This window comes from Calliphora vicina, chromosome 4, assembly GCF_958450345.1.
Source record: "Calliphora vicina chromosome 4, idCalVici1.1, whole genome shotgun sequence".
NCBI lineage: Eukaryota > Metazoa > Arthropoda > Insecta > Diptera > Calliphoridae > Calliphora > Calliphora vicina.
In genome coordinates, this window is record NC_088783.1 from 42,635,455 (window position 1) to 42,659,030 (window position 23,576).

Genomic DNA, 23,576 nt, shown 5'->3' on the forward strand with positions numbered 1-23,576 from the left:
AGACCAAAAACAGAGGAAATTGACTTCAAAACCAAATTATACTTAAAAATAAAAACAATTTAAATATTTTTAGGTCAACAAAATTAATTTTTTTATTTTTTTGCAAAAAACATTTTTTCGAATTGTTTTAATTTTTTTTTTTTAAATTTTAAAATTTTTTTTGGTGAAATCATATTTGAAATATATTCAACCGTTTTTGCTATACAGAAAAATGTCCTCAAAATGCAAGTTTTTAGGTGCTTTGAACCACCACAAGGAGTGAAAATTTTCTAAAAAAAAGGACGCCATCATTTTTATTTACACAAAAACCTTCAGAAAAATGATTATACCCGCAAATAAAATGTTTGAAATTAACTCTAATAAAGATATCTGCTGCATTTTATAGCTATTTATAGAAAGCAAATATTGCTGTCTAAAACTATTAATTTCTACAGACACAGATCTGTCGGAAATACTTTCTGGAATGTGTCTCAAAAAAATCAATCAAATCGGAAAGAGACCCAAGTCAACTGAACACTCCGAATTTTGTCTGCAAAATTAAAAACATTTTAAATATACTTAAAACACATAAATTTCAACTTAGTATTGTTCAATTATCAAGGTTGGCAATCGATTATGATTTTTATTCGAATAAAAAATTATTCGAATAATCGAGGGAAAAAAATAATTTTTCGAATGAATAAAATTTTGTTAATTTAGAATAATCAATAAATAACACTATGAGGTAAAAAAACTAAAGTAGAAATACCTGGAAAGTAATATTATTTTTCTGATAGGCTTTATCGAGTACAATAAGAATATTGTTACGTTTTAACCTTTTTAAAACGTTGGTTTATTTCCTTTAAATAAACCGGATACTTTTGATTGCAAATAAAAGCCGTTTAGTAATTTGAAAAATTACTCACTGTGTTTTTTATACACGTTTATAAATTCGCAGAAATACAGACACACTTTATAATGTACACAAATTCACTTGAAAAATACCGCACACTTTGAGGCACTCAGTTGATGTTTATTCGAATAGCGTATCTGATAAACTAACTAATGACGGCAACCTCGGCCACTATTTATAACACTGCCATCTGCACTCTAGATTGTTCTTTAACTGCCAAAGCTAGTATTTTCGAAGCCTAGAGCATACGCCATCTCTAGTTATTTTTCTACAATGCTCTTTAACTGTCAAAGCTAGCAAACATTCAGCGTTGCCATACTTACGATCAATGATCAACTCAATGCTTTTATTTAATGTTAATAATGCCCACAGATATGTTACAGTTTGAGAGGCACTGCTTTCAAATAGCATTATGTAACTTTAAATCAGCCGTTAAAATCGTTGTATTTGAATTCAAGTACAATTTCGTAACAATATGTTTTTGAAATTTGCAAAACACCTCCAAAATCTTGAGTTACGGGTAAAAAAACGGGTTTTCATACCTTTAAGCACTTATAAGCCATTAACTAAGCTGATTCTCAACCGATTTTAATTTTTTAAACGTCATATGCGGGAAGTTTTCCTTTATTTCTTTAATTTGAAAAAAAGTGCCGCTGAAGACCACCGATTGATCACCAAAGCTTATGGAGAATGTGTTCCATAGGTTTCAATGTGCGAGAGATGGTTTGTTCGGTTCAGAAGTGGTGATTTTGAAAAGGAAGACAAAGATCGCTTAGGCCAGCCAAAAAAGATTCAAGACCAAGAATTGGACGCATTACTTCATGAAGATTGTTGACAAACTCAACAAGAGCTTGCAAAATAATTGGGAGCCACTTCAAAACGTTTGCAAGTAATAGGATTCAGCCAAAAGCAGGTAACTTGGGTACCATACGAATTGAAGCTGGGAGACCTTGAAAGACGATTTTGTATGTCTGAAATGCTGCTTGTACCCTATAAAAGAAAATAATTTTTGCACCAAATTACAAATTGCGATGAAAAATGAATTTATTAAGATAACCCGAAGCGTAAGAGATCGTATGTGAAGCCGGTCCAACCAACTGAATCGACACCAAAGCCAAATATCCATGGGTCTAAGGTAATGATCTGCATTAGGTGGGGCCAAAAGGGTCGTACGCCCAGAATATGCTGCCATGAAACATGAAACCGTAATATTCCATCATGACAACGCTCGGCCACATGTTGCAATACCTGTTAAAAATTAAATATTAAAATATTTAGAAAGAAGTTGTTGGGAAGTTTTGTCTCACCCGTCTTATAGTCCAGACCTAACCTCATCCGACTACTATTTGTTTCGATCGTTGCAGAACGCTCTCTCTGGGATACGCTTCACTTAAGAACATAGTATCCGAATTTGGCAACTATGATATATCAGGAACGGTGAAAAGTAAAGTGTCCACTAAACTGGTTAATATCACCGAAAATAAAGGGTCCACTTTAATTTCAGGAGATTATCATTATATATAAGTTTACATAAATAGAACTACGTTTGTATTTTTGTTTGTGTCTATACAAATTTTATCGTACGCTCTCCTCAAAATTTCTTTAATTTGAAATATATGAAATTATATAAGACAAGTTTTTGTCTTGAAAAAGGACCTTGGAAGTTCATAAAGCTATAATATGATCAATGTCAATATTCGATTACTTATCAATTTTAAGTAAACTTAAACCCTGTTTTTATGGATTAATTTATACTAAAATAAGGGATAAATTTCCCACCTTTAATATTAAATATTTACTTTTATTAAACTTATTACACTTATCTTCTTCAAGTAGTGTGTTTATTACAAAACTAAGAGGCTTAAATTGTAACTGGAATTATTAAAACTGGAAGTAGATGTTGTTCTTTTGGCTGAAACAAAATTAAAACTAAAATATCAAGATGCTCGATAATCAGTTAACAGGGAGGTTTGCCAAATAGTTATTTTATTTTGCTGTGATTAACTGCAGACATACCATACAATACTCATGTACATGGCTACATTAAAGATGATTGAATGCAATTGTAGGAAATACCAGCATGTCCAGTCAAGTGTCAGGTAAATAAAAGATTTAAAAGATTTTAACTAAAGCTTTCAATTTATCTGCATGTAGTGAAGTATAGTGGTTGACCCTGGATGTAGGCAAAGAGTTGTTTTTTTTTATTAAGAATATAAACCTATTAAATTTATATAAAGACGATGTTCTGGTTTAGTATGTGATTTGGTTACCAAAAAATCTTCTTCCTGCCTCTCCTAAAAAAAAATAGCAGCAACAATTTTAACAACTTATCTGCAACATTTATACAAGTAATATTATTTCAATATTGTGAGTGTTTTAACAGTTTTTTTTTAATGTTTTTTTTGGTTTTTATTTACTGGCCAAGTTCTTTCTGTATCCACATGTCATGTTGTTTTAAGCCCCTTTTGACAATTTATTTTTTGGCCATATAAATACCCCAAGATACGTGCAGTTTAATTACAGTCTTTCAGCAGCATTCGATCTGCATTCGATTATTCAGATTTTATACACAGTATTCAAGGAATCAACTCTAGTTTAAAACCATGAAAGTTTTCATCATCTTATTTGCCTTAATTGCTGTAGCCTCGGCAGGATTTATACGTTCTGGTTGGTCTGGCGGCGGTGGCTATGGTGGTGGCTATGGAGGAGGCTATGGAGGAGGTCATGGAGGATGGTCTAGCGGAGGTTATGGTGGTGGTTACAGTGGTGGATATGGTGGTGGCTATGGTGGTGGCTATGGCGGTGGTTATGGTGGTGGATCAAAAATCATTAAAGTCATCCGCATTGGCGGTGGCCACGGAGGAGGCTGGAGCTCTGGTGGCTATGGTGGTGGTTATGGTGGCGGCAGTGGTTGGTGGTAAAGATGTTATGAGAAATGTATTGTAAAAAGTGTTAAATATTTCATGAAGTACGCTGTGTTAAATATTATAAAATATGTTTTGTAAAGTTAAATATTGTTTCGGTGAAGATTATGGAGAAATAAAATTCTGTTTATATAAATGTTAAATAATAATGTGTTTTCTTAAAAGAAGAACAAGTAAAGTGATGATTGAAAGATAAAGACAGACAAATTTAGAGATCAAGGATCAAGTAAATAGAGCGAAATAAAAACAAAACGACTGAGATAAATAGAATAATTAGTGATGTGATTAGAAAAAAATATATAAAATATCAACATAAATAAAACTAAATACAGTGCAACTTCGACAGTTCGGACATGCGCCAGTCCGGTCACTCCAATAATTCGGACGCTTATATTTTTCGGACAATTTAAAATTTTTGCCTCTAGAATCCGGAAAAATGTTTCTTTATGCAAGAACAAAAATTAAATGCCGTTGTTTTACCGTTTTAACCTCGAATGTTTTGTTGTTCACACTTCAGTTTCCGTTCTTTACCTCGTAAGCGTGTTTGTCTAATTTCGCAAACATAAAACACATTAACTTCAAAGTAATAGTGGATATTTTACAAAAGTCTTGATTCGAAAAAAAAAATAATTAGAAGATAAAAAAATGTATTCCGTATACCTATAATGTGGACCCGTTAACATTTGAACCAAAATAATGTATTGAAATTTTTATATTCAGTCCAATTATGAATAAAAAATCCGCGGGAGTTTTTTCCCTTTTCCCATTTTTGCTAAATAAAATTCAATAAAAATGGGAGAAGGGAAAAACTCCAGTGGATTTTTTATTCATAATTGGACTGAATATAAAAATTTCTTTTAGGAAATAGAAAAGTTATGAAATAAGCAGAAAATCAGGATTAGAGGAATTTTGGTTTTTGAATAAATATATATGCACCAAAAGAGTAGATTCATGTTTTAATTCACTCAGATTATTTCAAGAATTTTCACTGCTATAGTCCGGACAACTCGATAATCCGACCGAGCCTAAAACTATATGTGTCCGGATTGTCGAAGTTGCACTGTACCTGCAAATATAGAATTAACAAAAAACAAACCAAAGCGAATTTATACAAGGTGGCAGCAATTCAACATTAAATACAAAAACAACATGGAATTAATTTAAGTGCATATATTTGCGTTGTCATAATATTCCTGCTGTTTTTATTGCTTTGTTTTTTCGCTACAACAAACACAAGTGAATTTGGCATTGTCGACATTTTAAACTTGCGGACAGCATCTTGTACATATATATTCAGTTTGGAAGGAACCATACCATATACAAAATTGAACAGAAATATATCATTCGCCAAATTATACTTTAAAATACAAATTTTAAATATTTTTAAATAAACAAAATTAAAAAATTTTTGTTTTAAATTTGTTTATAAAAATTTCTTTTTTAATTTTTTAATAATTCTTTTTTTTAATTTATCAGTGAAAAAGTTTTTTTGGCGAAAAAAAAATTCGGGTTAAAAAATATTTTTTCACGATTGTAACCCACTGTAGCACAGTGGGGGATCTCAAAAAAAGTGGAAATAAATCTGTATCTTCTAAACGAATAGCTCGATTTTAATAAAATTTCCCATGGCTATAGAGGAGGTGTTGATTAGTTTAAGTTTTGAATTTAGGATAAAACAACCAAGGGGGGAGGCGAGCCAGAATGTCCCAAAGTGGGGCACCTCGGGTATACCAAAAATTCAAAATAATGAAAAACTTTTGTTTGCGATCCGATTTGAAAGATTTGTATATATATGGAATCTTCTAGACGAGATCTACAAAAAACATTGCTTTAGCCATAAAATTTTAAAAATTAAAATTTTCCCAAAAAATCAGCTGCCATTTGTTATTCCCATATTATTGAAAAAAGCCTTCTGTAATTTTTTTAATTCTTGGAAATTTTTTACATTTTTGAAAAGAGGACATAATTTCCTACACTTTGATATATAATATGTATATATTTTCTTTTTATAATAGCCCATAACTTTGAATAATGTTTGGCTCCTTTTTAAAGCCAAATTTATTGTACTTAAAATGGTGTGAATAAATTTTTTTAGTTTCAAAAGGTTAAAGGTCAATATTCGGAGAATATATTTCATTGTAAAAAATATCAAAGATCGCGGTGTTAAAAATTAATAAAGAACACGGCATGAGGACACCTAAACTCTCGATGGAGACTCGATTAGTGTGTTATTATAAGTACGTTTATACTGTTATTGAAATGATATTTAAATATTAAGCGAATAATACAAAAAAGGTGTAAATCATGCAAATATTACATGTCCTATATCTTTTAAACAAGAGGTTCTAGGAAAAAAACTAATGACGCCATCATAATCAGCACTCTCAATTTACTTTTTTTTAGAAAAATAGCGAAAAATCGCCTTTTTTAAATTTTTTAAATTCAAATTCATGTAACTTTGGATTCAGTGATGATTTTTAAACAATTCTTTCTTGATTCGTGATATATACGTCTGTTGTTGATCTACAAAAGAAAAATGTAGAAAATGGGGAAAAATTTGGAAGCGAGTTCATCAAAAAACTAGAGTAGGGTGGGTAAAAATGTTGAAAATTTAATTTTCAAATGCGAATATCTCCTAAGCTGTAAGAGATAATTGATAGCTACGACTAGGTTTTATGTAGTGCTCGGCAAGAAGATTCTATATGTGTAATTTTTTTGAAATCGGAACACAAGCGAAGAAATAAGATCATTTTTAATATTGAACATAGCCGAGATGTCCTAATTTGGGGACCCCTGGTCCCGCTACTGGTAGGCCCATAAGGTCCAAATACACTTCCTCTTTGCGTGCGTTAAATTTCATTCAAATCGAACGAAGGGTTTAGAAGTTACTGATTTATTTCCATCTTTTTTTTTCTCATACCACTGTGCGTTGCCACGATGAAATATTACGGTTTCAGGTCTGACCGCATATTCTGGGCGTTTTTGGCAAATACTCACTTCAAACAAATTAGTTGCGTTCGCTATAGGTTCCATGGTCTGGTCTGATTTCACCAGCTCATAGTAGATAGGACCCTTTTGATCCCACCAAATACAGAGCATTTTACCTTAGCGCCCTAAATATATGGCTTTGGAGTCGATTCGTCTACTTGGCCGAGCTTCACATACGATCTCTTACGCTTCAGGTTATCGTAATGGATCCATTTTTCATCGCAAGTAATGAGTCGGTGCAAAAATGATTTTCTTTTATAGAGTTCAAGCATCATTTCGGACATGAACAATCTTCTTTCAAGGTCTCTCGTCTTGAATCCGTATGGTACCCAAATTCCCTGTTTTTGGATTCATGACAAAAAAATTTTGTTGTCATAAAAGTTTTTTCAATAATAAAATTAAAAAAAAAAATGTTAAAAAATTAAAAAAAAACAATTTTTAAATATTCAAAACCAATTTTGAAATTTTTTTTTTAATTTTGTATTTTAAATTATAATTTGGTGGAGGGTATAGAAGATTCGGTACAGACGAATATAGCTCTCTTACTTGTTATATAGTATAATTTCTCTTTCTGCCTTATACAATATTAATCTTAATTTCCTTTCAGCAGCTTCAACTATGTCAGTAAATTTTGATTTTAATTAGAACTATAGTGGACTACTGATAACAAGCCATGATTTAGGTAACAGAACGCGACACTGCAACATGAACCAAATCATTTAAAGTGGCATAACTCAAATTAGTATACTGATATTTATTAAACGTTGTTTTCGCCATCTACCCCACTGTATGTCAGTGGGAGAAGCTCGCAGCTTGCATCAGGTTTTTATACCCTACACCACCATAGTGGGGAGGGTATTATGCGTTTGTACAGATGTTTGTAACGCAAAAAAATATTAGTCTAACACCCACCTTAAAGTATACCGATCGACTTAGAATCACTTTCTGAGTCGATTAAGCGATGTCCGTCCGTCAGTCCGTCTGTCTGGTCGGCTGGCTGGCTGTCCATGTAAACCTTGTGCGCAGAGTACAGGTCGCAATTTTGAAGATATTTCGATCAAATTTGTTACATATTATTTTTTCGGCTCAAGGACCATGTCTATTGAAACTGGCTGAAATCGGTCCACTATTTCACCTAGCCCCCATACAAATGTCCTTCCGAAATTGGACTTTATCGGTCATAAATGTTTAATTTATATATGTATCTCCACAAATTCCGCTCCAAATAAGTTTTATATACACGAAATTCATGTCACCAAATTTTGTTACGATCGGTCCATAATTAGTCATAGCTCCCATATAGACCCGCTTCCGAAAATCACTTTAACGTGCATAAATCGCTTAAAAATGTTGGTAAACACACAAAATTCAACATAGTTAACTTTAATATAGACATAAATCACACGATCTAATTTCATGGTGATCATAGCTCCCATATAAGGCCCACTTCCGAAAATCACTCACGAGTATAAATTATTGATATTTTAAAAGAAAAATATTTTTACTCATTTACTTGGTGTAGGGTATTATATGGTCGGGCTTGACCGACCATACTTTCTTACTTGTTTTACATGGATACAGTTAAAAAGCCAGCAGGATCATAAAATTACCAACTGGGAATTTATTAATACATAAATATTACACTTACTTCAAATTTAATTATACATTTTAGTTCCTGCATTTATTTATGCACAATAATTGTGTAACCTTGAAACAAGTGGTTCGTTTATTCATGGAGCGCGTTTATGATGATGATGATCAGTGTGGGCAATTTAGGTACTCAAGTAAGACTAAATACATAAAATAAAATGAAATAAGTATAGGTATAACAGCTTTGCATAGTTGCAGTCTTAAATATAAAATTAACTAAATGTGTTTAATTTATAACCAAAAATAATTAGATAGTTTTGTAATAAAATATTACAACTACTGTGCAAAGCTTGATGCTTTTAAACATTTTAAATAATTTATTATTTTTTTGTTTATAAAACTGTTATATCAAATTATGAAGATTTACGAATTTATTTAGTTTTTAAACAAATTTGTTAATGACTACATATATAAAAGATATTTGAAAGCAAGTACGAGGGTTTGCTAAGAAAGTATAAAACAAAAATTTTACATTTATTTAAGAGAAATAATTGTAGACAGAAAAATAATGTACAACACAATACTAGGTGGAAAACTTAGGCCTGGAAATTAAACTAAACAATATATTTCATGAAAGTATTTATAACTTATTATTTGATTCTAAACACGCATCAAAATAGATGTTACAACATTTTTAAATGGAATTTATTTTTGAAGAGCCCTCTTCATATGTTAATATGAACATAATTAAAAATATATAGACACCACTTCCTTCTACATACATGTATGTCTAAATATTTATATATGTATCTAGAATGTATAAATACTTAATTCATTGCTATGCATGAACTTATGTTTAATGACACTTGTTAATTACTACTTTAGCAAAATGTTTAATTACAAAAGTTTATTTATGTACCTACTTCTATTTTAGTTTAACATTTTATAGAATTCATAAATTCTAGTTACTTTCACACATGCTTGCCATCATTTATGCACATTTTGCAATGAGCAAGAAACAAAAATAAAAAAACACAATAGTAATTAATTGTAAATCCATATAAACAGATCATAAAATATTATAATTGTTAAATCATGATTTAGCCATCATCAAATTTATATGAAAATCATGAATTGCATTGAAGTTATATTTGAGTGGTTTAGAACAAAAATTATTAAGGGAACTCACAGTTTATAAGATCATTATGGATCATGTCTCTATGTATATTTGATGTCACAGATGTTGTATTTTTAATACCTGCCATTATAAAGATAGGGTACATATAAAAAAATATTGATGGGGGACACCAAATTGTACTTTATGAAATTCTAACAAGATCTAGCAATGTCCCTCTTTCTCTCTGTTGATTGCGAATGGCTTGGGTATTTGGAATAAAATATTTGTTATTAAAAATTAGACAATTTGGTTGAAAAGTAAATATGTAATGGATCACCATTTACGCAAATCTGTGTTCTATTGATCTAGATTCATATTGCTATGAAAGAATTATTTTGTATTTGGAGCAAATATCTATATTTCGCCAATAATAGATAGCGTATCTATTGAACACGGTTTTTGTTTTTAATAACTTATATGTCACTTTCTATTATTTTCTGTGGTTTCTGTAATCGTTGATATTTTTTAGGCTTGTAGAATGTCGAATTTTGTGCCAACAAAGCGTCGTATGCGGGAAATTTTGTTTTACTTCTTTAATTTTAAAAAATTTCGCTGAAGCACACCGATTGATCATCGAAGCTTATCGGTGTACAATCGGTTTCAACATGCAAGATGGTTTGCTCGGTTCAGAAGTGTGATTTTTGGGAGCTATTCAAGAAGCAATTTCAAAACCTTTGCGAACAGCAGCCTTAATCCAAATAATATTGAAACTGGGAGACCTTGAAAGACGATTTTGTATGTCTGAAATAATGTTTGAACGCTGTAAATAAAAATCGTTTTTGCGCCGAATCATTACTTGCGATGAAAAATGTATCCTTTACGATAACTCGAAGAGTAAGTGATCGCCGAATCGACACCATGGCGCTAAGGTAATGCTGTTTATTTGGTGGGAGCAGATGGGTTCTAACTGTTATGAGCTCCTGAAATGTAAATAGACTATCGCATGGAACCTGTACCGAACGCAACTGATTCGTTTGAAGCGAGCATTTTGCCGAAAAACTCCAAGAATAAGCGGCCATACATGAAACCGCAATATTCCATCATGGCAACGCTCGGCCACATGTTGTAATATCTGTTAAAAACTATTTAAAATTAAGTGTTTGGGAAGTTTTGCCTCATCCGACTTATAGTCCGAAAACTATTTGTTACGATCGATGCAGAACGCTCTTTCTTAGAACAGAGTATCCGAAATTGGCTTGATTCTAGGCCTCAAAAGTATCCATGTTGTCTAAAAATTGGGAAATGGTCATAGCTAACAATGGAAAACACTTAAATTTATTTTATATTGTAGAAATGTTTCATAAAAGCTGGCAGTCACTGCTGCCAAATCACCGTATGGATTTTGGACCACAAAATTTTTTAATTTTTTCTGAAGAATTTGATAATATGGTTATTTCTCTGATGTGAATTGGAAACAAAGATCGATTTGACATTTTTGGTCGATAGGCTTTTCAATGTGGTATTGGAATTAGGCTTTACGAGATTGGACTGCCTATAAATTATGATTTAGAACATCTAAGAACGAGATGAGATGTGTGAAACCTGCATAATGGAAATTTTTTTGTCGAATGTCTTTGAAATATCTTGTCAGCTAAAATAATTTCCTTTTTGCCTTGCAAATTGAGCTCTCTCAATGGTGTATTTACTATCCTTACTGAAGATCCTCTCATTTTATGTCATATAAATCGTCCCGACCTGATGGAATTTTACAGAGCTCTAGATCGTATCTGATCTCAAAGCTTCTTGGATATAGAGGATTTACTCGTTGTATTTTATCTTAAATTCCTGGAAAGTGGAGGGCGTTGTGATAAAAACACCATTAACTGTGTACAAAAACGATTAATATAGATCTGCAATCTCCTCATCAGCTCTTATAATAGGAGGCCTGAAACTATCATCCGAAATTTTTTTTTCTTATACCTTTAACATGAAATTGTTTTCTGAATATTTATTTAAATCATTAAGAATGGCCATTATTAATGACCATTTGGAATTTAATAATATGTAATTTCAATAATTCGGTCGAGAATTTCTGACAAAAGCTTAGCTCTCTCTTGTCGGATATTGTCTTTAAGAGCTTCCTAAAGTCTATGGATTGATCATACAGATACGTGAATTGTAAAAAAACCCAAAAGATACAAGTCTGGAGTGGTAAAACTTATTGATCTTACCGGCCACCACAAATCGATAAAAGGAGACATTAGGCGACTTGGGACCAGACCATTCAAAATCTCCATTGTCGCGCGAACTATATGTTTAATTAAGCTTTCCTCTATTCCCATCTCTTCAATTCAAAAATTGCAGCAAGATCGCTGATCTTGGTGATGTATATATCATAAGTCACAGGTTGAGAATATTCTCAAAACATTAAGGTTCAGGATAGTGAATTTTTCAACATCTTGAGGTGCATTATGTTCCAAAGTTAACAGTTTCCGTCATTTTCAAAAGTTATAGCTTCTTCTGGTAGGTATTTTAGAGAAATCTTTAAATACACCAAAATGAAGGAGTCGGCTTCCTGTTGGTCGATCTTGTGGTTTATGGGTTATAGTGCAGGTATCCCAAGCTTGTAGTATCAAGAATAGTCCCAATAACAAGAATTTGTGTATATTATCGTGTAATAGTTTGTTACATTTTGGCCAACTGTATGACTAAAGAAGATCAAGTGGGATTGCTTGAGTTAGTAAATACTTTAGAGAAATCTCTAAATACAAACCACTCCTGATACCGTCAAGGGATGCTTATCGAAATGGTATTTCTAGTAGTCGAAATTCTAAGCTATACTATTCTGTGTGTTTTCACATAGTTATGCCGAATTCAGGGTATAAAACAGTCACAGCTCTTAGCGAGGTTTTAGATCTGTTTAATATCATATGATATCGAAGCACAGGGAAAAACAGTGGAATATGTAGGCAGATGTACTTTAGCTGTTCCAAAAGAGAGGACACCTGAATATATTGGGTACAACCTTATTACTAACGGTGACTTGGATAAGTGGACATTCTTACTTCTTTTAAACATAATGAGCCAAATCACGAATAAAAAATCCGCGGCATTTTTTTCCCCTTTCCTATTCAAATTCAGTGTTAAAAATGGGAAAAGGGAAAAAACTCCCCCGGATTTTTTATTTATGATTGGGCTGAATAATTTCTTATGATATGGGTGGAGTAGATTGTTGAACACTTAAAATGCCACTGCATCTGAATATAGGATGCACTACTGCTTTATTTTCGATCACTAGGTTAGATCTGTCTGTACTGGTGTCTAGGATAAGTGGATACTGTATAATTGGGCTATTTGGTGTTTGGTGGGTGAGAAATGAATGATCTTTACGTGATCGGTTGTCTTGGTTGAAATGTCAGATCTAACGAACATTGAATATAAGCTTATATGTATTTAATAATTCTTATTATAATTTCTGGTTGGTTTTACTTTGGGAAACTAACTTCAGAAGATTCCCGAGATAAAACAATGAATTAGGTCCAAGGGAGTTGGATTCAATTCTTTCATTTGTCTTTATCTTACCTTCTGTACACTCCTTTTTAAAGGTGACTTACAAGCCAGCTTAACTCTCTTACCTTTTTGCCATGCATTCAGTCATATTTTACAATGTTCGTATGATTTTACAACATTGTACGTCTTCATTGTTCAACTTTAATTCAATTTTGCTACCAAGTGAATGTGAAATCGTTTTGTAATCTATTACAACAATGAAGATTAAAGTGTCTATAGTGAAGTGCAATTGGTAGCTGAAAATTGCAAATAAAAAAATTAAAAAAAAATAAACAAACAAATTAAATGATGTTCATGCTTTGATTCTATAAAACAAAAGGAAAAAAAAACTAAAAAAATAATAATAAAATTTATTAAATATACTGCAAATACACTTGACTAATTGCTGTAAAAGGGAAAAGTTAGAAAAATAGCAACATACAAGCACACTGAATTCTAAGTTTGCAATAAACGAGAAGAACACTTGGAAAATGTATATAAAGGCTGCATGGATTATGATTTTCATAGTCAGTCGGATTTGATAAATTGTTGTGTTGGAAGCAAATCAATTTGTATTAACGGATTTTAAGAAATTATAATCATTCATACATAAATAAGTTAGTTTGTGTTTTTAAAAATGCGTGGATTTGTGGTGTTGTTTGCAATTTGTTTGGCAGCGGTGGCTGTTTCAGGAGGATATCTAGGAGGAGGAGGTGGTGGCGGCGGAGGACATGGTGGTGGCGGTGGAGGTTATGGCGGTGGCGGCCATGGTGGTGGTGGTGGTTATAGCAGCGGCGGCCATGGTGGTGGTGGTGGTTATAGCAGCGGAGGTGGTGGAGGCAAAAGAGGTGGTGGCGGCGGAGGTTATGGTGGTGGTGGTGGAAAAAGCGGAGGCGGCGGCGGTGGTTATATTATTATTTCCAAAGGAGGCGGTGGTGGCGGCGGCGGCAAAGGAGGCTATGGCGGCGGTTCCAGTGGAGGATATGGCGGTGGTGGTGGAGGAGGTGGTAAAGGATATGGTGGTAGCTCCGGTGGTGGCTATGGCGGTGGTGGTGGTCATGGTGGCGGCAGTTCAGGCGGTTATGGTGGTAAAAGTGGAGGTGGCGGCTGGTAATTTCTCTCCTCAGTTTAAAACTCTATGACCTTAAATACTGCTGCTATTGATATTATTGATAAATAACTAAAACCTTAGTATATCTTCTGTATTAATAAAATGCTATGTGTTCATTTTAAAACTTCTAATAAATAAATTTTATATAATTTTTTTGCATAAAACAAATTAATGCGATTCACTATTTATTTGATGAGTTAAAATTTAAGGCTAAAAGAAATTTATTTAGAAATTAATGTGTTTTATTGGAAAATGGTGAAAAAATAGTTGGATCAATTGGTGGCTTCAATTCAAATAGACTTGATTTGGGTAAAAACAAAAATTTTGGTAATAATAATTTGCACACAAAAAATTTAAATTTGTATTGAAAAACTGGAAAATTTATAAATAATTTGTGATAATTCGTAATAGTTTTTTGTTATTGAACAGACCAAATATTCCCCAGATTTTAAAAAACAGATAAATACGGAGGTCAAGGGTCAATGCTTAAAATGCTATAAAATACAACCGACCATTGTTTTGCCCATTTTAACCCTTTGTCGGCCGACGGTACTTATAAGTACCAAACAATAATAAGCTTACAAAATGAAAACAAAACATATTTTGACCCTTTTTGCCCAAAAGTACTTTGAAGTACGCTATCATCTTTGGAATAATATATCTTTTTGCCTATTGGCAAACTTGATTACCCAGAATAACAGTGAATTATTTCATGTTCTCATTGTGATGTTTATTTATGGTGTAATGACAAAAAATACTGTTTCGTAAAATACCATAAAATAGACTTGTGATATAAAATTTTATAAAAGTTACAAAACTAATCAATATATTAATAAAATGTAAACAAAAATCTATGACTTTTTTTATCTTTTGGCTGATGCTGTCCCAACGGTACCAGGTCCATTTCGGATCCTTGCAGGTCCTCAACTTCCTGAAGTCCTTATTCTCAATATTTCATAAAAAAAATAAAACTTTTTCAACGATTTAAAGCCTTGGTCTACAAGGGGTTAATGAACAAAAAAAGAACAATAAATATTTTGATTTCAGTTTTATTTCCAGTTTATCATGAATATTAGATGTTATACCATTTATATACAATATTTTTTGTGTTATCATTTTAATACACAATTTCGCTTTCCCTTTAACTATATCTATTTAACCTCCAAAAGGTCTTACAACTTCTGTAATCGAAATTATTTCATTATTTACACCAGTAGTAAATAAAATCTTCTCACAACATAGTAATTTTCAATTACTACTTATTAAAGTTACTATTCAATACAAATTACAGAATTCTAATTCCAATTCCCACATACAAATTCAAACATTATAAAAAATTAATAAATACATTGACTATTTATTTGAATTTTTAAACACAATTTTTTTTTTGCTCATTTTCAAAATCAATAAAATATGAAAATCATTAATTTCTATTAAGTAGTAACGAACAAGTGTCTTTTGAACAAATCACGGCATCTGTATCACCAATAATAACTTTTCGAAAATCATGTGTATTTTATGTAAAATTTTGTTTTAGTTTTTATTAATTTTAAAAACATTTTAATGACAATTTGCTATTAAATTGTTAAATTATAATTTTTATAGTTCAAGTTCATTAGAATTGATTAAAATTGTCTAGCAATTGCAAATTGAAGATGGACAAGTTTAATTATTGAAAATCTCATAAATTTTTAAGTTATTAATAGCAGATAAAATATACTTTGTTTATTTAATTTAAATTTATAAGTATTTGTAATAGGAAATTGAAAATTAAACAGCCATTAATATGGATACCATGAAATGATAACAGGGTCCAAAAACTCCTAGGCCTACATAAATTGATCAATTCCAAATTAAACTACCTTATTAATATCAGGAAATTCTCTTTTCTGAGTTCAGTGATGAAGCACGTTTTTGGTTGAATGAGCGATCTGATTTTGATCATCTGCATATCACAAATGAATTAATGAGCCTTTAGAAATATGACTTCAGTGACCAATTTAGGATATAATGCAGTTTATTTTTCCAGTCGAGTTATAACATGTCTTAACCCTATAAGCCGCAAGGGTACCTCAAGGCACGCATTACAAAACACCAATTATCTCAAAAAGTAATTATATATATATATACATTTTTTTTTAAATTTAACTGTGACGTTAGTTACAGATTTGTTAACATTTCCCTCGAAGATCGGGAGTGATGTCATAATTTTAGAACGTGAAATTAGTTTAAAACCCACCTTAAAGTATACCGATCGACTTAGAATCACTTACGTCTGGCTGGCTGTCCATGTAAACCTTGTGCGCAGAGTACAGGTCGCAATTTTGAATATATTTCGATAAAATTATCAAGGACGGAGCCTATTGAAACTGGCAGTAATCGGTCCATTATTTCATACAAATGTCCTGCCGAAATTAGACTTTATCGGTCATAAATGTTTAATTTATATATGTATATCCACAAATTTAGCTCCAAATAAGTTTTATATATACAAAATTCACCCGCTTTCGAAAATCAGTTTAACGTGCATAAATCTCTAAAAAATGTCGGTATGCACTTAAAATTCAACGTTAATAACTTTCATATTTAATCACCATGAAATCGGTCCATAATTAATCATAGCTCCCATATAAGGCCCGCTTCTGAAAATCACTTTAACGAGCATAAATCTCTTAAAAATGTTGGTATACATATAAAATTAAACACATATAAATATAAATTACACGACCTAATTTTGTGATGATCGGTCCATAATCATGGACCTTAAAAAACTAAAATTTTTAAGCTACAAAGTGATTTTTGACATCTATTTAGAGTGCCTAGATATGTTCAGATTGCATTGATATGTTCACAAGAGTTGTTCAGATTTGCCGTAGCTACAACTTTGCCACTACATTGTTAGTGAAAAATTAGGAGTCCCTGGAAGTTATTCCAAAAAAAGCAAAAACATTTTTTCTTCCTTTATTTTTTCAACACAAGTGCACGAAAAAGCTATTTTTTGGAAAACAGTTTTAACAAAATTTATTTGCCGTATCATAAAGTCTGAATTGGCTGTTAACCAAAAACTGGCGACACCTTTTTTAGAGGCCAAACTGATTTTCAGAAACTTTGGGGGCCCATAAATAAATTCGGTCACCAAAATGGACAAACTGAGTATAGGGTAGTAGAGTCGAACCTATACTGTTTGATTTTGTGTTTTTCCAAAAGTCTTCATTTGTTGCATAGTGTAATTAGTCATATAATGCACTCTTTCGAAAATCATTCACGAAAATAAATCATTGAAATTTTAAAAGAAAATTTTTTGCCCTTTTACTTAGTGTAGGGTATTATATGGTCGGGCTTGATCGACCATACTTTCTTACTTGTTTTTTTTTTAAATTTAACTGTAACTTTAGCTACAGATTTGTTAACATTTCCCTCGAAGGTCGAAATGCATTCTGACTTTTAGTTTTTGTTCTGTCAGCTGTTTTGTGAGTGATGTTATAATTTTAGAATGTGAAATTTTGTCATTTTGTTTTAAATAAAAGTTTTACTAACTTTTAGTCGCCCGATCTATTCGAAATATTTTTTATTAGTTCTTTTCCATTAGTTTTTTTTAGTATCATAAATTATTATTTTTTACACCTAAACCGGCAACAATGTCCTGAGGCACTCTTCACCTTTTTGCACCTGGTTCCTAAACTTAATTTGCAAATTATTTTCTGATGGCTTTTCTGAGTTTATTGGGTCATAATTATCCTAAAAAAATTATTCGACAACTTTTTTTAGATTTTTAAAGTTTGCGGGTTAGAGGGTTAAAATTTACAGATCACTGTTTTTATAACGAAACCAGCAATTCGGTGGTGTTAAACTGGTAACCGATTCGAAACGGTTAAAAAACAAGATTTTAGCGGCAACGGTAATTGCTGGTATTTTAATGTTAATGGTTAATTATACCCTACACCACCATAGTGGGGAGGGTATTATGCGTTTGTGCAGATGTTTGTAACGCCCAAAAATATTAGTCTAACACCCACCTTAAAGTATACCGATCGACTTAGAATCACTTTCTGAGTCGATTAAGCGATGTCCGTCCGTCCGTCCGTCCGTCTGGTTGGCTGGCTGGCTGGCTGTCCATGTAAACCTTGTGCGCAGAGTACAGGTCGCAATTTTGAAGATATTTCGATGAAATTTGATACATATTATTCTTTCGGCTCAAGGACCAAGCCTATTGAAACTGGCTGAAATCCATTATTTCACCTAGCCTCCATACAAATGTCCTCCCGAAATTGGACTTTATCGGTCATAAATGTTTAATTTATATATGTATCTCCACAAATTCCGCTCCAAATAAGTTTTATATACACAAAATTCATGTCACCAAATTTCGTTACGATCGGTCCATAATTAGTCATAGCTCCCATATAGACCCGCTTCCGAAAATCACTTTAACGTGCATAAATCGCTTAAAAATGTTGGTAAACACACAAAATTCAACATAGTTAACATATACACATAATCACACGACCTAATTTCATGGTGATCGGTCCATAATTGGTCATAGCCCCCATATAAGGCCCACTTCCGAAAATCACTCAAAAATATAAATTATTTAAATTTTAAAAGAAAAATTTTTTTTGCTCTTTTACTTAGTGTAGGGTATTATATGGTCGGGCTTGACCGACCATACTTTCTTACTTGTTTTATCTTGAATTAAATTTTTTATAAAATTTACAAAAAAAAAGCTGGCGAAGGTGATATTTTACGTTTTGTAGATTTCATTAAACTCAATTAGTATTTGGTGTATTACTTAAAAATGCTTGACAATATATGGCTTATCATTTGAATGCTATGTCATCTATTAAGGAATACTAAGATATTTATCATGTCGGATTGCCAGGCTGCTTTAAAGCCTTATACTCGTATGAATTGAGGTCTTGTGTTGTTTTGGACTGCTGGATATCCTTGAATGAACTCAATGCACATAATGATCTCACATTACGCTGGGTACCTGGTTTTTTGGCATTCCCCCTGGATACACTATTGAACATATTCGTTCTTGGGTTAAATCGGAATTTGCCCGATTTTGGGGTAATTTACCAGGACTAAGACAGTCTAAACGGTTCATAACCCTATCCAAATGTAGATCCTAGTTGTTGCTTTCGCTCGTAAAGGTTTACATGCAAATATCTACTGGCTTATTTACCGGCCACTGTGGTTCACCATTTTATTTTAGGTAATTTTGAAAATTAACAGTGCAGGTTTTGTGAACTTCATGTCGAAACCTCTGAACATGTTCTATGCGACTGGCCAATGCTGTCAATGTATAGAACTAAATGGCACGAAAGGGTTTTTATAGCCATGGTGGACGTAATTGATCTCTCACCAAATAGAATAGTTGGCTTCATATGTAGCCTAAATATGTTTGGATGAAAAATCTAAGACTGTGCAAAAGATCTTATGTGTCGCAGTGCGAAAAGCCTCACTAATGATAATAATCATTTGAATAAGGTTTTGGTTTTTAACAACTTATACATATGTCATTTTGAAGGGTACATATCTGTCGTCTGCTTCTAAAATGTCGAATTTTATGAAAACAAAGCGTCATATTCAGGAAGTTTTGCTTTACTTCTTTAATTTGAAAAAAGTACCGCTGAAACACACCTATTGCTCACCGAAGCTTATGGTGAATGTGATTTGGTCACGAAACATAAATATCGCCCAGGGCAGCAAAAAAAGTTTGATTACTCCATGAAGATTGTTGTCAAACTCAACAAGAGCTTGTAAAATCATTGGGAGCTACTCAAGGAGTAGGATTTATCCAAAATTGAAGACCTTACGAATTGAAAGAATATTTTGCATCTTCGAAATGATGTTTGAACGCTATAAATGAAAATCATTTTTTCACCGAATCAATACTTGCGATGAAAAATGGATCGATTACAATAAGCCGAAGCGTAATGTGAAGACCGGTCCACCAGCCGAACCACGCCATAGCCAAATACGCATGGCGCTAAGGTAATGTTATGTTTTTGGTGAAACCAAAAGAGTCCTGTATAATATAAGCTGCTGTACCGAATGCAACTGATCCGTTTGAAGGGAGCATTAACCGAATTGCAAAAGAAGTGGTTGGGAAGTTTTGTCTCTCCCGCCTTATAGTTCAGACCTTGCTTCGTCCGACTACTATTTGTTTCGATCGATGCAGAACGCTCTCTCTGGGATAAACTTCACTTCAGAACAGAGTATCCAAAATTGGCTTGATTCATTTGGCTCAGAATCTATATGTTGCCAGCATAAATTTATATTGTACAAATGTCTCAAAACGAAAGCTAAAAATTTTTAAAAATCTATCATTTTTAAGTTTTACATCCAAATAATAAAAAAAATTTATTAAAGCAATTAGTCAAATACAGTTGACTAATTGCCGTAAAAGGGAAAAGTTAGAAAAATATCAACATTCATGGACACTGAATTCTAAGTTGCAACAATCGAGAAGAACAGTTAGAAAATGTATATAAAGGCTTCATGGATTATAATTTTCATAGTCAGTTGGATTTAACAAATTGTTGTGTTGGAAGCAAATCAATTTGTATTAACGGATTTTAAGAAATTGTAATCATAAATAAAATAAGTTGGTGTTTTTAAAAATGCGTGTATTTGTGATGTTGTTTGCAATTTGCTTGGCAGTGGTGGCTGTTTCAGGTGGTGGCAAAAAAGGTGGCGGTGGAGGTTATGGCGGTGGTGGTGGAAAAGGAGGCGGCGGCGGCGGTTACATTGTATTCTCCAAAGGAGGTGGTGGTGGTGGCGGCAAGAAGGGAGGCGGTGGCGGTTATGGTGGTGGTGGTTATAGCAGCGGTGGAGGTGGTGGTAAAAAAGGTGGTGGCGGCGGAGGATATGGCGGTGGTGGTGGTGGCAAAAAAGGTGGTGGCGGCGGAGGTTATGGCGGTGGTGGTGGAAAAGGCGGCGGCGGAGGTTACGTTATCATCTCCAAAGGAGGCGGTGGTGGCGGTGGCAAGAAGGGAGGTGGTAGCGGTTATGGCGGTGGTTCCAGTGGAGGCTATGGTGGTAAAGGAGGTGGTGGAGGTGGTAAAGGATGGTAATTTCTCTCCTCAGTTTAAAAATCTATGACCTTAAATACTGATGCTATTGATATGATTGATAACTAACTAAAACCTTAGTATATCTTCTGTATTAATAAAATGCTATGTGTTCATTTTAAAACTTCTAAGTAATAAATAAATTTTATATAATTTTTTGCATAAAACAAATTAATGAGATTAACTATTTATTTAATTAGTTAAAATTTAGTGCTACTCAGTTAGGGGTTATTAGAAATGAATTTTTTTTTAAATTTCATTTAAACAAATTTTTGACAATTTATAAATTGGGATTTGAGGATATGCATGAAATTCTATGATTTTTTTGTATCTAGTTATAATGGGTTATCGATGAAATAGTTTATCATCAGACATTTTTCTCGTATTTAAACATCTATGGGCAAATGAAATACAAAAACTGTCGATTTGTATGGACGATCAAAAAGTAAAAAATCGTATAGCAGAAACGCAATCTACGGAAAATTCTAAGAAAGCTTCCTCAAGAAACCAAAGGTCTAAAATCAAATCCTATATTGCGCATTTCGTCTTTTTATCGAATTCTGGCAAATTCAAGCAAATACAAATGAATTCGCTCGTATTCGCTTGAATTTGTTACCGATATAACCAAGGCGAATCTAAGATTAGATTCGCCTTGGATATAACCTGGTATATAAATTCGCCTTGCCTCCTATCAAATAGAATTCCACTTGAACTGACAGCTCTGCTCTGTTTGCCAAACATTTTAGTTCTTTACACGGTCTCCTCTAAAATCGTTCGTTTTTAAAGTCGTCGTTATATTTTGTGTTGTCCGTCGTTAATAGAAAGTTATAAATAGTGTAAAAGTGTTAAATAAAATATTAAACGTCTTAGTTTATTTAAATAAAATAGTTATTTAATAATTATAAGAAATTATTGCATTAAAATAAAGTTTTTATTAAAATAAATCTGTGAAAAAAGCTAAATTATAATACTTATGTGCTTAGTTGTTGTTGTTCATTTTCTAAACTTAAGCCCTTTACACATGATTTGTGTGTGTGTCGCGTGATGCTGTTCATTCAAATGTGTGTTGTTGTTTGTTATTGTTTTTGCATATAGCAAAAACATGAATGGAAAAATAAGAGCAAACAAAATCTAAATAAATAAGAGAAGAACAAGAAAAAAAAGTGAACTTAATTTAGTAAATGAAGAGATTATTTTTTTTTACAGAAACAAATACATTGCCATGGAGAATTCATTGCTTTGAAGTTCAAAGTTTGAACTGAATTGAGTTAGGAAGGAAGCATAATAGAGTTTAGCTAGTGTAAATTAAACGGTAATCGGTTCGGGTATTTAATTTGTAAATATGTAAAGAAATGAAAATTGTATTTCAGGTGAGTTTATTATTTAGAAATGATAATTTGTATGTACTTATTCTTTACTGAATTGATTTTCTCAAGATTTTAATTTTTGAACAAGTGATTTTTGCATAGGTACATAATAAAAACAAGTAAGGAAGTACGGTCGTTCAATACCCAACACTAAGTAAAAAAGCAACAAATTTTTCATTTAAAATTTCAATAATTTATATTTTTGAGTGATTTTCGGAAGTGGGCCTTATATAGGAGCTATGACCAATTATGGACCGATCACCCTGAAATTAGGTCGTGTGATTTATGTCTACATAAAAGTGAATTATGTTGAATTTTGTGTGTATACCAACATTTTTAAGCGATTTATGCACGTTAAAGTGATTTTCGGAAGCGGGTCTATATGGGAGCTATGACTAATTATGGACCGATCGTAAAAAAAGTTGGTGACATGAATTTTGTATATATAAAACTTATTTGGAGCAGAATTTGTGGAGATACATATATAAATTAAACAATTATGACCGATAAAGTCCAATTTCGGAAGGACATTTGTATGGGGTAATGAGAAATAATGGACCGATTTCAGACAGTCTCAATAGGCTTGGTCCTTGGGCCAAAAAAAAAATAGGTACCAACTTTTATCGAAATATCTTTAAAATTGCGACCTATACTTTGCGCACAAGGTTTACATGGACAGCCAGCCAACCGACCAGACAGCCAGATGGACGGACATCGTTTAATCGACTCAGAAAGTGATTCTAAGTCGATCGGTATACTTTGAGGTGGGTGTTAGACTAATATTTTTGGGCGTTACAAACATCTGCACAAACGCATTATACCCTCTCCACTATGGAGGTGTAGGGTATAATAATTATGTATTTGAAATTGTAAGTTAAAAATTATTTAGGCTGTATCTAATTTAAATACATATCTGAGAAGCCGCAGAGCAAAAGTAACTTTTTTGACGATTTAAAACTTTT

The 23,576-nt window shown here is 32.5% G+C and overlaps 3 protein-coding genes across 3 annotated transcripts; all 3 read left to right on the forward strand.

The window, feature by feature from the left end:
• Positions 1 to 3,430: 3,430 nt before the first annotated feature.
• On the forward strand, positions 3,431 to 3,965 carry LOC135958850 (uncharacterized). Its single transcript, XM_065509785.1, has one exon. The coding sequence runs from the start codon at positions 3,496 to 3,498 to the stop codon at positions 3,811 to 3,813; it is 318 nt and encodes a 105-aa protein (XP_065365857.1). The 5' UTR covers positions 3,431 to 3,495; the 3' UTR covers positions 3,814 to 3,965.
• A 9,732-nt stretch (positions 3,966 to 13,697) lies between these two features.
• Positions 13,698 to 14,339, forward strand: LOC135958374 (uncharacterized). The gene is made up of 2 exons (XM_065509278.1): positions 13,698 to 14,028; positions 14,074 to 14,339. Exons 1-2 carry the CDS (start codon positions 13,698 to 13,700, stop codon positions 14,172 to 14,174), a joined length of 432 nt encoding a protein of 143 aa, XP_065365350.1. The 3' UTR covers positions 14,175 to 14,339.
• Positions 14,340 to 20,797: 6,458 nt separating this feature from the next.
• LOC135958375 (uncharacterized) lies at positions 20,798 to 21,250 on the forward strand. The gene has a single exon (XM_065509279.1). It carries the CDS (start codon positions 20,798 to 20,800, stop codon positions 21,248 to 21,250), a length of 453 nt encoding a protein of 150 aa, XP_065365351.1.
• Positions 21,251 to 23,576: the final 2,326 nt, after the last annotated feature.